The sequence below is a fragment of the Scardinius erythrophthalmus genome (genome assembly GCF_964197995.2).
Source record: "Scardinius erythrophthalmus genome assembly, chromosome: 9".
In the NCBI taxonomy this organism is placed as follows: Eukaryota; Metazoa; Chordata; class Actinopteri; order Cypriniformes; family Leuciscidae; genus Scardinius; species Scardinius erythrophthalmus.
Window position 1 is genome coordinate 31826820 of NC_138229.1, and position 14127 is coordinate 31840946.

At 41.4% G+C, this 14127-nt stretch overlaps 1 protein-coding gene across 3 annotated transcripts in view; it reads left to right on the forward strand.

The window, feature by feature from the left end:
• The window catches only part of egfra (epidermal growth factor receptor a (erythroblastic leukemia viral (v-erb-b) oncogene homolog, avian)), a 75332-nt gene that overhangs the window by 49717 nt on the left and 11488 nt on the right, over nucleotides 1-14127 (forward strand). For 2 of the 3 annotated variants that reach the window (XM_081375169.1, XM_081375170.1), the window contains exons 14-22: nucleotides 3768-3858; nucleotides 4075-4232; nucleotides 4364-4405; nucleotides 6454-6595; nucleotides 6960-7082; nucleotides 8383-8481; nucleotides 10852-11037; nucleotides 12419-12574; nucleotides 13858-13933. In XM_081375169.1, coding sequence (XP_081231295.1) covers nucleotides 3768-3858; nucleotides 4075-4232; nucleotides 4364-4405; nucleotides 6454-6595; nucleotides 6960-7082; nucleotides 8383-8481; nucleotides 10852-11037; nucleotides 12419-12574; nucleotides 13858-13933 — 1073 coding nt within the window. The remainder of the gene's footprint in view (nucleotides 1-3767; nucleotides 3859-4074; nucleotides 4233-4363; nucleotides 4406-6453; nucleotides 6596-6959; nucleotides 7083-8382; nucleotides 8482-10851; nucleotides 11038-12418; nucleotides 12575-13857; nucleotides 13934-14127) is intronic. The other variant, XM_081375171.1, reaches the window with a different exon arrangement.

A 14127-nucleotide genomic window follows, 5' to 3' on the forward strand; every position in this document is an offset into this window, starting at 1 on the left:
CAGCTCCATACCGAGATAAGAGATCCTCTGCACGGGGCAGAGTTTGCTCTTCTCCCAGTTGACCTGAAGCCCCAACTGACTGAGGTGACGGAGCACCATGTCCCTGTGATCGCACAACACATCTCGCGAGTGAGCTAGAATGAGCCAGTCGTCGAGATAGTTGAGAATGCGAACGCCTTGCTCTCTCATGGGAACAATGGCCGCCTCCGCGACTTTCGTGAAGACACGGGGCGACAGGGCCAGCCCGAAGGGTAGGACCTTGTACTGATATGCTCGACCCTCGAAAGCAAACCGAAGAAATGGCCTGTGTCGGGGAAGAATCGAGACATGAAAGTACGCGTCCTTCAGGTCGATCGCTGCAAACCAATCCTGGGGACGGATGCATTCGAAAATGCGTTTCTGCGTGAGCATCTTGAACGGGAGCTTGTGCAGGGCCCGATTCAATACTCGCAGATCCAGGATTGGCCGTAACCCACCGCCTTTCTTGGGTACAATGAAGTAAGGGCTGTAAAACCCTGACCTCATATCGGCTGGAGGGACCGGCTCGATCGCGTCCTTCGCCAGCAGGACATCGATCTCTTTCCGCAAGACTGGAGCATCCACTGGACGCACATGGGTGAAGTGGATGCCCCTGAACTTGGGGGGCCGGCGTGCAAATTGAATTGCATAGCCGAGCCGGATGGTGCGGATGAGCCAGCGCGACGGACTCGGGAGCTCTAACCAGGCTCCGAGAAACCGGCGCAACGAGCCCACCCGCACGACCGGCGTACCCGCGGAGGGGCAGCGAGGTGGAGGGCAGGGACTCGACTCCGGAGGCCCTGAGGCGGCCGGAAGTGGAGTCTGGGCGTGGCATACGACACCAACCTGCTTTCACGAGGGGGCAATCGACAGGGAAGGCCCGGAGGCGTTCAGCTGTTCGTTGCCCGGAGGCGAAGGAGGGAAAGGAGACGAGGAACGACGCCCGTGGGGATCGAGTCCAAGTATCCGCACCTCCCTGGCCAGTGGGAGATGAGAGCGATGAGGCCGAGGCGGCATCACTGTCATCTGAGCACTGTGCCGGTCCAGCGACAGACAGGAGCGGCGTGACCGAGGTGGCGCCACTGCTATCTGAGAGCTGGGGAGAGGGGAACGAGAGCGGCGCAGCTCGGGGGCGGCGCACACTGCCATTCTGACCCTCTCAGACGGAGGAGACTGGTCTTATTTTACTGCCAGTCTCGACCGTGAGGGGAAACGAGGAGCGAGGCCCGGGGGCATCGAGTCCTGGTTTCCGCCTCACCCAGCGAGAGACGAGAGTGACGAGGCCGAAGCCCTCACTGCCATCTGAGCGCTGGGGCCCGTGAGCGACTTAGAGGAAGTGGACTGCTCAAACTTTGGGTACCACTGACTGGATGACCAGCGGCGGAACAGAAACAAAATTCTCCACCCGGCCCTCTCCCGGGGGAAGGAGTGGTGATGACACGCACTCCCGAAGAGCAGAATGTCACATACTCTGGTCGCTTCTCTCAGAGTTATTTCCCTTCCTTTTGCTAGGGGGAAACAACTCTGAGCGGGCTGGTTTTGAGGCGCTCCTGGACCACAAGTGTGGACATCGTCTGACCGAGGGCCAGCGTTGTGACTAATCACGGTCAGTCACTAAGCGCAGCTCCACCCCGAGTCAGAACTACCCACGTGCAGTGAAAGTGCAGGGGTAGTGAGAGAGGAAAAACTTCTGCAGATTTAGGCATGTTTGGCTTGCCATATTGGCACCAAAAAGCTTCCATACTGCCAAAATTTTTCACACACATCCAGGCACTTTAGAATAGCCCAGGAAAGTGTGGCTGTCAAGTCTGAATCTTCAGCATGAGAACACACCATTATAGAAGGAACTCAGCATTATTTTCAGAGTATAACAGCCCTCTCTCCGATGTAGCAATCGACATCTGCCCTCCCCTGGGGCCCCGAATGAAATGCTTGGTCCCTCATGAGAAAGACCAGAATCCCATCCGAAAGCCTTGACGGCACACGGCATGCTGAGCGGCTCAAGCCTTTACGAGAAAGGGGAGACGAACAACGTGCCGACGTGGTTATGCACTCATGAGAGAACATAACCACCCACAAACACAGTCTCAACACACTGATTAGGCATGTGAAACAGTGATCATGGCCGTCAACCAGGCATGCAAGACAGTGAACGTGGCCATCGCCTTGATGACACACGGCACGCTGAGCGCTCAAGCCTGCAGGCAAGGCGAACAACGTGCCGACGTGGTCATGCTCTCATAAGAAAGCATAAACCACCCACGAACACAGTCTCAGCATGTTTGCGATGCGCTAGAGGAGTAGGAAGCTCGTGAGGATCTTTCACCTGGCGAGACATTCCGTACTGTAACCCTCAGACCACCAAATGCTCATTAACCAAAGTAGTCCTCTTTTTAGAAAAGGAACTAAATTGGGGAACAAGCAAATGGGACTCAACCTCGTAGAGGCACACGAGTCTCGGCCGCACATCTAGAGCGCCGAATGACGCGCGCTGAGTTGCCGTGACGACAACCTGCGCTGTCAGCCGGCGCTCGACGGCACACGGCACATTGAACGGCTCGATCCTTTAAAAAGGGGAGACGAACAACGTGCCGACGTGGTCATGCACTCATGAGAGAGCATGAACCACCCACGAACGCAGCTTCAACACACCGATTAGGCATGTGAAACAGCGGTCGTGGCCGTCAATGAGGACAGGAAACGATCGCATCCAGAAACACACGAGTGAAACGTCATCCTGAAAAGGACGCGATCTTCACTCGTGTTGCTCTTTCAGGAAGAAAGTACTCTCTTTATTGTGCTGAAGCACACAGGGATCCAACGCGGCGACACAGCGGGGAAACTGCAAGCCCGCTGTGCGCACTCAACCGTTTACCAGCTGTGAAAACAGCTTTTGAATTAACAGTGTAGACGCAGCCGGCAGACAGGAATCGCGTGGTCGCTGAAGCGCCGTCTCACCAACACAGAAAGATCCCCTCCTGAAACAGCAGACTCGTAGAGCGTAAGAAAGATACAATCTTAAGCTCATTCACTCAAAGAGGACACAAACGGTCGGCTCCGAAGCAATAAGCGATGATGCAATGTTTGCTTCCGGGCTTTATACCCGCGCTGGTAGGCGGGCTGCGGAATGCAAATGTTGCATGCCAATGTTCATTGGCTCGTTTTAATTCACTCGAAGGCAATTGGTCTCCCTAGCGTGATCCCAATTCGTCAGGGGAACTCCCCCGACGAGGCGTCGGAGTTCCCTGCTGACGAAAGGGAACTTGATTTTCACCACAGGGGGACTTAAATGCAAAAACCTAAAAATCATCTCATCATCTGACATTCCAGTTGCGTATTACTTTCCTTCTTCTGCAGAAAACAAAGAAAGATTTTAAGAGAAATATTTCCACTCTGTTTGTCCAGACAATGCAAGTGAATAGTGACCGAAAATCTGTAGGTCCAAAAATAACATTAAGGCAGCATAAAGCATTGTGATTTGTGTGGACGGACAGATAATATGATAATCTCTATAAAATTATCAACTCAAATCAGGATTGATTGATGGATGGCCAGCTTTCTTTTTTTTGGTCTGTTATTGAGAGGATATTATATTTATTGAGAGGAATGTAGAAATAGGACAGGAAATGTTGGGAGAGTAAGAGGGGGAATATCTGAAAAACTATTTAGTTTATTTGAACTTTTGGTGTTAAGTGATTATTTGGATATATCAATGATGATTTAAACTTAGCGCATTTTTGTCAATATAGTGATCCTCGTGAATATGAGGTCAACAAAACGTGTGTGGATTGTGACCCTGAATGTCTGGTCAAGAATGAAACTCTGACCTGCACCGGCCCTGTAAGTATCAAACCAAACCTACAGCACTGCATGTTCTGCTAGATGCCAGTAAACAGTGTTTATTCTTATATTTGAAATAGCTGATGGCAGCACACCAGTCTCTCAAACCAGTGTTTTCTGTCCCAGTAGTGTCCTGGAGACACATCATTAAATTCACATCACTAGAAGACTGTGGAAAAGTTGCTTGTTTCCATCTAATTTCCAACTTTTGTCCAGGGACCCGACAAATGTACATTCTGTGCTAACTACAAAGATGGGCCGCACTGTGTCCCACGCTGCCCGCAAGGCGTACCTGGAGAGAAAGACATACTCATTTGGAAATATGCTGACGAGAATCGTGTGTGCCAGTCCTGTCATGAGAACTGCACCCAGGGGTGAGAAAGGCTTCATATATGATGCTTTCATTTGAATGTAATGACATGAAACGATCATTTGTGTAATTCAACCTGGTACATTAGGGACTGCAGCATGTACTAGTTGTGATTTGTTGGATTTTGCATTGCAGATGTACTGGGCCTGATCTGAAAGACTGCAAAGATTTCAAAAGGTAAGATGTAAATCCGGCCTATAATGCTTTGGGATTTTCCAGAAATGTGATGGATACAACAGCGTTCATCCGGAAACACATTATTTGGTGGTCCACTTTAGACATTCTACTAACTATAAGTAACTTTGCAACTAAATGTCAACTAATTTAAGGCTGGCCCACACTAAAAGATTTTTAAACTCTTACCAGATTTTCAAAATGTGTAGATTTTCAAAATGCAGGTACACTTTGTCCCGTAGATGGTCTGCTCTTTAACCTCACGCACGAGCAGATCCGTTTCCTCTCTGGAGAAGCGTTCAGTTTTTCCGCTTGCAAATTCCGCCATGTAAATAGCGAATCCGCCATGGCGCTAGCGCAACTGGCTTTTAAAGGGAATGGGAGATGAGACTCTGATTGGTTTATTGCACATTACGTCCAAAAGACACCCATTACTCATTAAGAGAATAGGGACAACCCTTTTAGACCATGCGCCGCGTCGTTATACTAGCAAAAGTGGATTCGGACACAACCTAAGTGCACTTGTGCCCTGCGATTTAGACCATGCTCTTAGATCGTTAAAATAGGGCCCCTAGTGTGTGGAGTGCCACGATGTGACTAAGACATCATATTACACCTTAACAGATTACATTCACAAACAACCAGAGTCCCGACTGTGAACACAGGAAATCTGGCAAAAATTCTCGCGACCAAACGTGACTTAATAGTAAGCAAACATGGCAGACGATGGGCAAGAAGAAATGGCGATAATAGTGTCTGGACTGTTTTTTACAGAAAATGAAAGAAAAAAAGAAAAAGGTTTGGATGAAGTGGAGATGGCGTTAACATGGACTTTATATGTTACAGCGCGAGCTGGAGGTGAGCTCGCTTTCTGATTGGGTATCGTTTCGTTTCACGTGACAATCTACAGAGTGCGTGCGCGTTTTTGTTTCTGATCGTTAATGTTCAACGCGTTGGATGGATAGTTACGATTTGAGATTGGTACAGCTCCGACGTTCGTCCGAGCAGATCCAGTCACCCTTAACACATCTCACACCACAGGAAAATCTGATAAGATAATCTGTAGAACCGTCAAGATTATCGGGACTTTACCTAGGATTCTCGGAAAGGGAGAATTGGGCCCAAAATCACTCCAAATCTCTTTCTGTGTGTAACCAGATTTAGTTGACATGTATAGTTGCAAAGTTACTTAAAGTTTGTAGAGTAGACTGCTTAATATCTGCCCCAACAGACATTTTACTTATTATAAGTAACTTTACAACTACTTGTCAACTAACTTTCATTCATTTGCAACTACATGTCAACTACCAGTTAATAAACATTAGTAATTTCTGCTAATACTTTATTTTAATAGTCCACTTTAGACATTTTACTGACTATACGTAACTTTGCAACTACTGTACATGTCAACTTATTCTACTAACCTGAAATTTAAAACCCAACCTTAACCCAACAATCTACTAACAGTATATTACAGTCTACTAATACTCTAATGAGAGTTATTTGACATGTAGTTGCAAAGTTACTAATAGTGAGTAGAATGTCTCAAGTGCGCCATCGAAATAGTTTCTGTTGAAAAATAATGAGGCTGTGAATTAGAACATATTTTTAGAAAATTATACAGAAAAAAGGGATTCTGCGTTGATTACGTTAAAAAAATTTAACGTGTTAAACTGAAAACAAATGTTATGCCAAGGGTCTAACATATCATTTATTATTTCAAATAAAAACTGTTTTACCCTTCACATCTAAATGAATTAATTTACTCTTAAAATAGACAAATGTTTTAATATCCGACATAAAGTAAGTAATTTTTATCCAATGACAAAAAATGTATATTTTAAACTCAAAACTGTTCAAATGGAATAAATCTCACAAATGCTGATGTTCTAAAGAAAGTTCATCATTAATAAGAGCACAACCACTCAATAAATGTGTTAAGATTTAGTATCTTTGGTCAAGAGAGAAATTGGAGACCATGGGGAATGAGGGGACCATCTTCAACTACATGCATAAGGTCTGTTACTCAATAATGTTCCTTTGGTCTGTAGTTCGGGTTTGCCCATGATTGCCGCTGGTGTGGTTGGAGGTCTGCTGGCATTTGTAATCCTTGGTCTAGGAGTGGCTGTTCTGTTCCGCAGACGCCACATCAGAAGGAAGAGAACCCTGCGACGACTCCTGCAAGAAAGAGAGGTCAGACCACAAGACAAGCAGGATATAAATATTCTGAATATCTACTGTTAAACATCCAAACACTCACAGAAAGAAGAGAGTTGGCAGAGTTTGATGTCTGTGGGAAAGAGCTGAATGATTTATAGCTTCAGAATAGAGTCAGAAATAGTAACTTCAGACAAGCTGAATGTATGTGAGATCAATGCAATAAAGCCGGTTTGCAGCTGTAATGTCAACAGTCTAGTACGAAAGCTGAGGGAAATCAGTCATTGAGGCTGTAGTGTTCGTGAATACTGGCAGATCTGTGTCACCCCATGCTCTTTGGAGGACAGGATGTGTGTTTGAATGTGGAGGGGAGGTTTCCTGACTTTGTTTGTCTCTACAGCTAGTGGAGCCTCTGACCCCCAGCGGCGAAGCCCCCAACCAGGCCTTGCTGCGAATCCTCAAAGAGACGGAGTTCAAGAAGATCAAAGTGCTTGGGTCCGGAGCTTTCGGCACTGTGTATAAGGTGACTGACCTCTCTTTAGGGTTGCATATGTGTATGTAAATACTTTTTTGTGTGTTTCCTCTTCTGATGCCTTCTCAATTTTCTGTACAAAATAAGACCTTAATCGGGGTAGCGCCTTATTTAATTCTTGACAGAAATGAAAACAAGGCTGTGAGTGATAGAAGTACAATGCGTTCAATGGATAGCACTGTTGTTTAACAACATACCGATTGTTCAGCTGATAAAACGTCTTTTCGAAAAAACTTGAAAGTTGTGAGTTGTGAAAATTACATAATCTAGGACTTTTATACAGTTGTTTGCCATTGTAAAGACTCTAAGTCCATCCCTCACGGTCTCGTTTTCATGTGCTAAATTCAATATGGTGTCTAACCTGACTAAAGCCGGGTCCATGACTGCACGATATCAGATGATTTTTGTACGATCCGTTTGACTAAAGGTGTTGATACACAGGGCAACTTTTTGTGCAATGTTGCAGGGCAATCTTGCCGAGTGATTGTTGCTTGGGCACTTTCCCATTGAAAATGGGCAATACATTTCTATCCGGATAATTTAGATCGGTCGTGGGCCCTGTGTCTCATCTGGTTGCCCGTTGACGGCAACATTGCCCAGCAACGTTGCACAAAAAGTTGCGCTGTGTATCATCACCTTTAGGGTGTCGTGATGTTGATTCGTAAACGACAATTCTTGCGTTGGGATCAAGCGGCAACCTTCCGGTCTCTCTTGATTCCAACACGGAAGTGACTTAAACTGCAATTCATCGACTGGCCACTAGAGACAGGCTCCAAAAGAGAGTCAATCCCATAAACCCCCCAAGCTAAAATGGCCAACTATACAGCAGAAATATTACGGATAACTCATCCGTTTAAATTATATTAAGCCTTAAAGTTCTGCATAATTAAGGGTGTGGCCACTTAAGGTGGATTGTCGCTGATGTCACTACTGATGCCGTTTGTCTGCTGTCTGTTAGCCGTCACGTCACCTCAGATAATCCCGCCTCTTAGTGGTCGCTTGTTCTGCCTTCTCGATGACATCACGCTTGTTGTTAAAGATGCGATGTGTAGTCTGACTTTCTTGTCCATGACAACAATTTAGGAGTGAAAAATCGCATAACCTAAAACACTGACTATCGTAGAAGACAAAAATGTTATGTAGTCTGAAACTGGCATCTAGGTCTATTTGTTGTTGATTTGTAGACATAAACATTATAACTTTATCTCAGGATGATTTCAGCCTTGAAAACTTGGTTACAAAACACTGGGTGTTACTCATGAAATATTAAGACAAATATACGTTGCTGCAGGGTTTGTGGGTTCCAGAGGGAGAGAGTGTGAAGATCCCCGTCGCCATTAAGGTCTTACGAGAAGCCACGTCTCCCAAAGCAAACAAGGAGATCTTGGACGTGAGTATTAGAGTGTGAATTGAGGTGTTTATGTCATATCTGTTTTTTTCACTGTGACTCATTGTCAGTTTACTGCTGTCAATACTGCATAGATATTTAAAGCCAAATATCTTAATGTCAGCATGAAACGGAAGTTGCGATTGTCTTTTCTTTCCTATCCGAGCAAAACGGCTTCTCGAATAAGAAAACATTTAGGGCTGGACTTGATTTTGTCCATTGGGAATTGATTGGATGGTCGTGGTTTGCTATTGGTCAGTCTCATGTGATTGACAGGTTGTCCCGCCCTCACGCTAGTAAACACGTCATCAGAGAAGAGAAGAGATGAGCTGCAAGAGGGAGGGAGTTATTTTGATTCAAGATTACGAAAAAATAATGATGTGCAAACCCTAGTAAAAAAAAAAAAAAAAACCTTTACCAAAATGTATTTAATTAAAATACATTTATTTCATACTAAGTATACTACAAAACCATTAACATATTTACTGACTTTTACACTTGAGACTTACTGAAATAAATATTATAATTAAACTTTATTTGGAGTACTTCTTTATTGCACAATGCACATTTCTTAATATTAAGCCTAACATGTGTTTAATATCACTATTATGATCCCTGTATAATATCAGTGTTTAAATACAATATATTTAAAGTGTACCTAAAGTATACTTGCAATAGTTCCACTTTAGCACAATCATCAAATATATTTAAGTATATCTTTAGTTGGACCTCAGCACTATTTCTAGATAACTAAAGTACATTAAGTACAAATTTAGTTTTTCCAGTTTAACAGACTAAGTATACTAATTTAGTACACTAAAAGTACAATTGCAGGGTATTTATATTATTATTATTATATGTATTTGTAGTATACTTAGCATACAATAAAAGGATTTCAATACATTTTGGTATATTTGTTTTTCACTAGGGCAGATGAATAATTTAATACGGCAATATTCCATTAAAATGAAGAATTGTTCGTTTAGATTTTTATGGTGAAATTGCGCAACTAATGAAAAAGCTGACTGTTTGATTTAGTGTTCAGAAACAAATCTTTGTCAAACTGACCCAACAAAACACAACATCTGCAGGAATTTGTTGTTTGTGAACTAGTGAACTAGCTTAAAGGGGATATAGTTCACCAGAAATTTAATTCTGCCACTTTAAATGTCAAAGTATTAGATCAAATACTAATTAATAACCAAATTAAGTATTTTTAAAATAACCTTTCATGAAAAAACCTTTCAGAAAAGTTGTTTGTTAGTTTTTAAATAAAACAATATAAATATGTAATACAGTATACTGTTAATGTTCAAATTAGAATGATTTTTAATCACTTTGTGATTGTCAAATGTTGAAGTCTATACCGGCAATGAACTGACTTCATGCAAAACATGTTTGGAGATGTTGTATTGCATATTGTTGTATGTGCTAACTACTCAAGCCTGCTTTAGCTAGTGAAGGAAAACATTCTGTACATATATATATATATATTTTTTTTTTTAACATTTGAAAGTTGGCTATGTATTTCACTAAAATCAAACCCTTTTCTTTACACACTCTGCTTATGCTGCGATAATTCATGCATCTGCACTGTGTCTGTGTGATCCAGTTAATTATCTCAGTAAACACAGACAGTGAAATCAGTTTTGTCATTCTAGTTAAGATAATGATTGTGCAGAAAAGGCCTCAGTCTCCAGTGACAAGCGCAGCTGAAATCTACTGTATATAACATAACCTTGAGGGTTGGGTGGAGTTGATACATAACAGAAAACTTCAACCAGGAGGAGTGTAGCAATTGTGTGTAGAGGAATTCCTGCTTTTTGCATGCACCCAGACTCAGAAAGGGTCTTGTTTTTCTGTTGCGAACCGAAAGAATGTAATTTCCTCCAGGATTCTCTTTGGTTTGTGAGGATGTGGCTGAACAGGCCACTTCTCAAGGACACTTTAAAGATCACTCATCTATGGAAACACACAGTATAACCTTTTGAACGTCTGCAGAAACCAAATCAGATCTGCAGTAGTTTTAATGTTAGAAATAAAAAAATAAAATTTGAAATTGATATCAGTCACTCCCTCATTATTTAAAAGGAAAAGGTTGTTGGTATTGGCAGCTTTAAATCACCTAGGGAAAGCCCTGTGTGTTGCCCAGGGTTTGATTTGTTATGTTCCAAGGTTTTTATTTTCCTGAAGCACTTTCCTTCTGAACTCCAGGCCTCAGTTCCTACAAATATTTTCGAATGCGCCCAAGGCACCTCATTTGTTAGTTCTACGGCTTTAGGGACTGTAAACAGCCGCAGGATTTGTCAGTGTTGCTGTATACCATATACAGTGTGTTGCGTGGGTTCTGAGCTCATTTGTTTGTATCTATAGGAGGCCTATGTGATGGCCAGCGTGGAGCATCCTCACGTGTGTCGTCTGCTCGGCATCTGCCTGACCTCCACCGTCCAATTGATCACCCAGTTGATGCCCTACGGCTGTTTGCTGGACTACGTCAGGGAAAACAAGGACAACATCGGCTCACAACACCTGCTCAACTGGTGTGTGCAGATTGCTAAGGTGAATGGATTGTGTCTTTCATTGTTTTTGGAATCACTTTCATTGTGATAAGCAATGAGTCATTTAATTTGATGATGAACAGATGGTTTGGAACAGATGAAACATTGTGTTCAGTACAATTAACTATTCAAAATAATTATTTAAATGTATTTTTATTATTTTTATTGTAATCATTTATTTTATTTTCATTTATTATTTAAGATCAAATTATTAATTACAATTATTTGCAATTCATTTTATTTGTTTCCTTTTCATTTCATTTCTCATTTAAAATGTAATTTTCATTTCACAACTGTCCTATATAATAAAAGGAAAATGGGATTTGTTTAATACATCGCGTTTAAAGTAAAACTAGAAGGTGTAAGGAGACATTTTTAGATCTGGAATATATGATAGGCTTCTCTCTGGTGATATTAAACCAAGAATAGGTAATACCACTCACAGATCTGTACCACTGGAAAATATTCAAAATGTGAAGTCATGTCTCTTTTCTGAAGTGCAAATCAGTTACTGTGAGGATTTCTTTAAGCAGACAGGGCTTTTTTTGGTCCTCGCTGCTGAGGGAAGAACATTTCTTTTTTGAGGGAAACTTTGATCAGAATATAACTTGAAAATGTAGTGATATGATGATTGAACATTCTGAGAAAAGCTTGAACAAATATGTTTTCATCTTCTTGATTCCTGGCTTTCTTTTTGTTTGAATATCAGTCATTCTTTCCATATTGGTTGTGTTTCCTATTATTCCCTAATGATCTACACAGTATTTTCCCCTTATCTGTGCACTTTTTTCCATCTGTGTCTCTTATCCATGACTCTGTATGCTGACGTAGTTCTGTTTGGATGTTAAAGTGTCCGTAGGTGGCACTGGCTCGTAAACACTTCACACGTAGTCTTTTCATGATAGCATTACTATTCAATCAGTAAAACTTTATTTAGTGTAAATACTCCTCTATCATTACATTTTTAGAAGCTTTTCGGATGATATTGATATAGACACGAAGCCCATATTTATGAGGTTTAATTTTTGCCAAAAATAAGTTGACTTTGTGCTTTTGTCCTGGTCTACAGTTATTACCTACTTGTTCAGATAAATTATGTTGATGTGTATATTTATGTTGTCTTTCTCTGTCGTCCTTACTGTAGTCTAGTTCTGTCATCTTCTTGTTCTCATATGAAAAGAACAGTGAAAGACCACATGTGTATCTGAAAAAGACTGTATTCAGAAAAGTTTTGATGGCATATTACCTCAGTATATTGAGGACGGCATATTAATGAATTTTCTTTCAACACAGAATTTTCGTTCCAGCTTGAATAAGGACATCATTATACTAACTCAAGTGGACTAAAATCTTTTGCATCACTCTCTCTCTGGCTTTATTAGGGAATGAATTACCTGGAAGAGCGTCATCTTGTGCACAGAGACTTGGCTGCTCGTAATGTGCTGGTGAAAACCCCTCAACATGTGAAGATCACCGATTTTGGCCTGGCCAAGCTGTTAAACGCAGACGAGAAGGAGTATCACGCAGATGGCGGAAAGGTCTGTTATTTCTCTTTTGTGAGAAAGTGGATGTTGATGACAAGAGTTTTAGCAGTTTTTGATTTTACTAGATGAATAACTGTTCCTAAAAACGAATGAAGTGATGAATGTGGCCTTATTAGCAGGTAACGCATTATAAGTAATGCGAGTTACGTAATCAGATTACTTAAAGTAACTAGTACTTTAAGTAACTAGTAAAGTAACGAATTACTTTTACAGCTAAATATTTTAGTTACTTTTTCTACATTCGCTAAATAATTTGTTTTCCCATTTATTGACTGACACCTCTCCGGTCAGTATTCCTCAAAATGAATAAAAACAGTGAAATGCAAACTCAGAATATTACACAAACCTGTTATAATTACATGTTAATTTACACAAATATACTTTATGTATTTAAGCTCACTTTATTAACCAATGTCTTTGCTACTGACCTTCGATGATCCAATTCAACCATACTAATATGCAAAAATGACTTTAGACATTTGCTGTATCCCAATTTGCATACTATCTGTCCTAAATGGTGTTCAAAATTAGAATTGTTTTGTCCCAAATCATAGTTTCTTTTATTCCAAAGATACGCGGATGGATGGTCTACTTTTTCTGGTTAGAATCTGAAGTGCAGATCCGTGCACACACTGGGGATTTGATTAGAACTACAAACGCAAATACAATTTGTTAAAAAAAATTACAAACATGGCAGATGTGCGAGTCCTATGGTGAAGTACAGAATCAAGTCAAGTCACCTTAATTTATATATCACTTTTAACAATATAGATTGTTTCAAAGCAGCTTTACAGTGATAATAGGAAATTAATGGAGCAGAGATTGTTTTGGCTTTGCAGCAGCTCTAGAATAAAGTTATTAACACTTACACGAAAACAGAAAACATTTAATGCATTCTGACAACGGTGTTTGGTCACTCCAGAACGCAAAGGTTTAGATAAAGAGGTTTAGATAAAGGGGTTTAGGGTTTAGATTTAGGGGTCTGAGTGATTAATAATCAGTTTCTAACCTGATGAAAATATATTTATTCAAATGTATCCACATTATATTTCATCTGCAACAGCATTGTGAACTTTTGCAATGATACGTTTGGTCATTAACTTTTAAATGCATCATTATGCAAATTGCAAACACACAAGGAGAGTTCTCCGAATGAAAGACCCACGACTGGCAGATCAACATGCTACTACATTTCTCTCCGAAACGCTAGAAAATTCCCATTTTGGCATTTAAAATAGAGATTTTATGTTGCCTTGTCCATCTATATCCTTCAACAGGTGCCCATAAAATGGATGGCGCTCGAATCCATCCTCCACAGGACATACACCCACCAGAGTGACGTCTGGAGTTATGGTCAGTAACAGTTCACGGTTCATGGCAGAAGTAAACGGAATTGCTTATTTCAGAAATTAAACTTTTGAAGTCAGTTTTACTTCCATGGACTTCAGAGTGAAAACGAAAATTCAGCAAGAAAATTATAGCAGGATTTATCCATAGGGAATTGCTTGGATCTGGATAAGTTTTCTATGGAAAAACATGCCCCAATG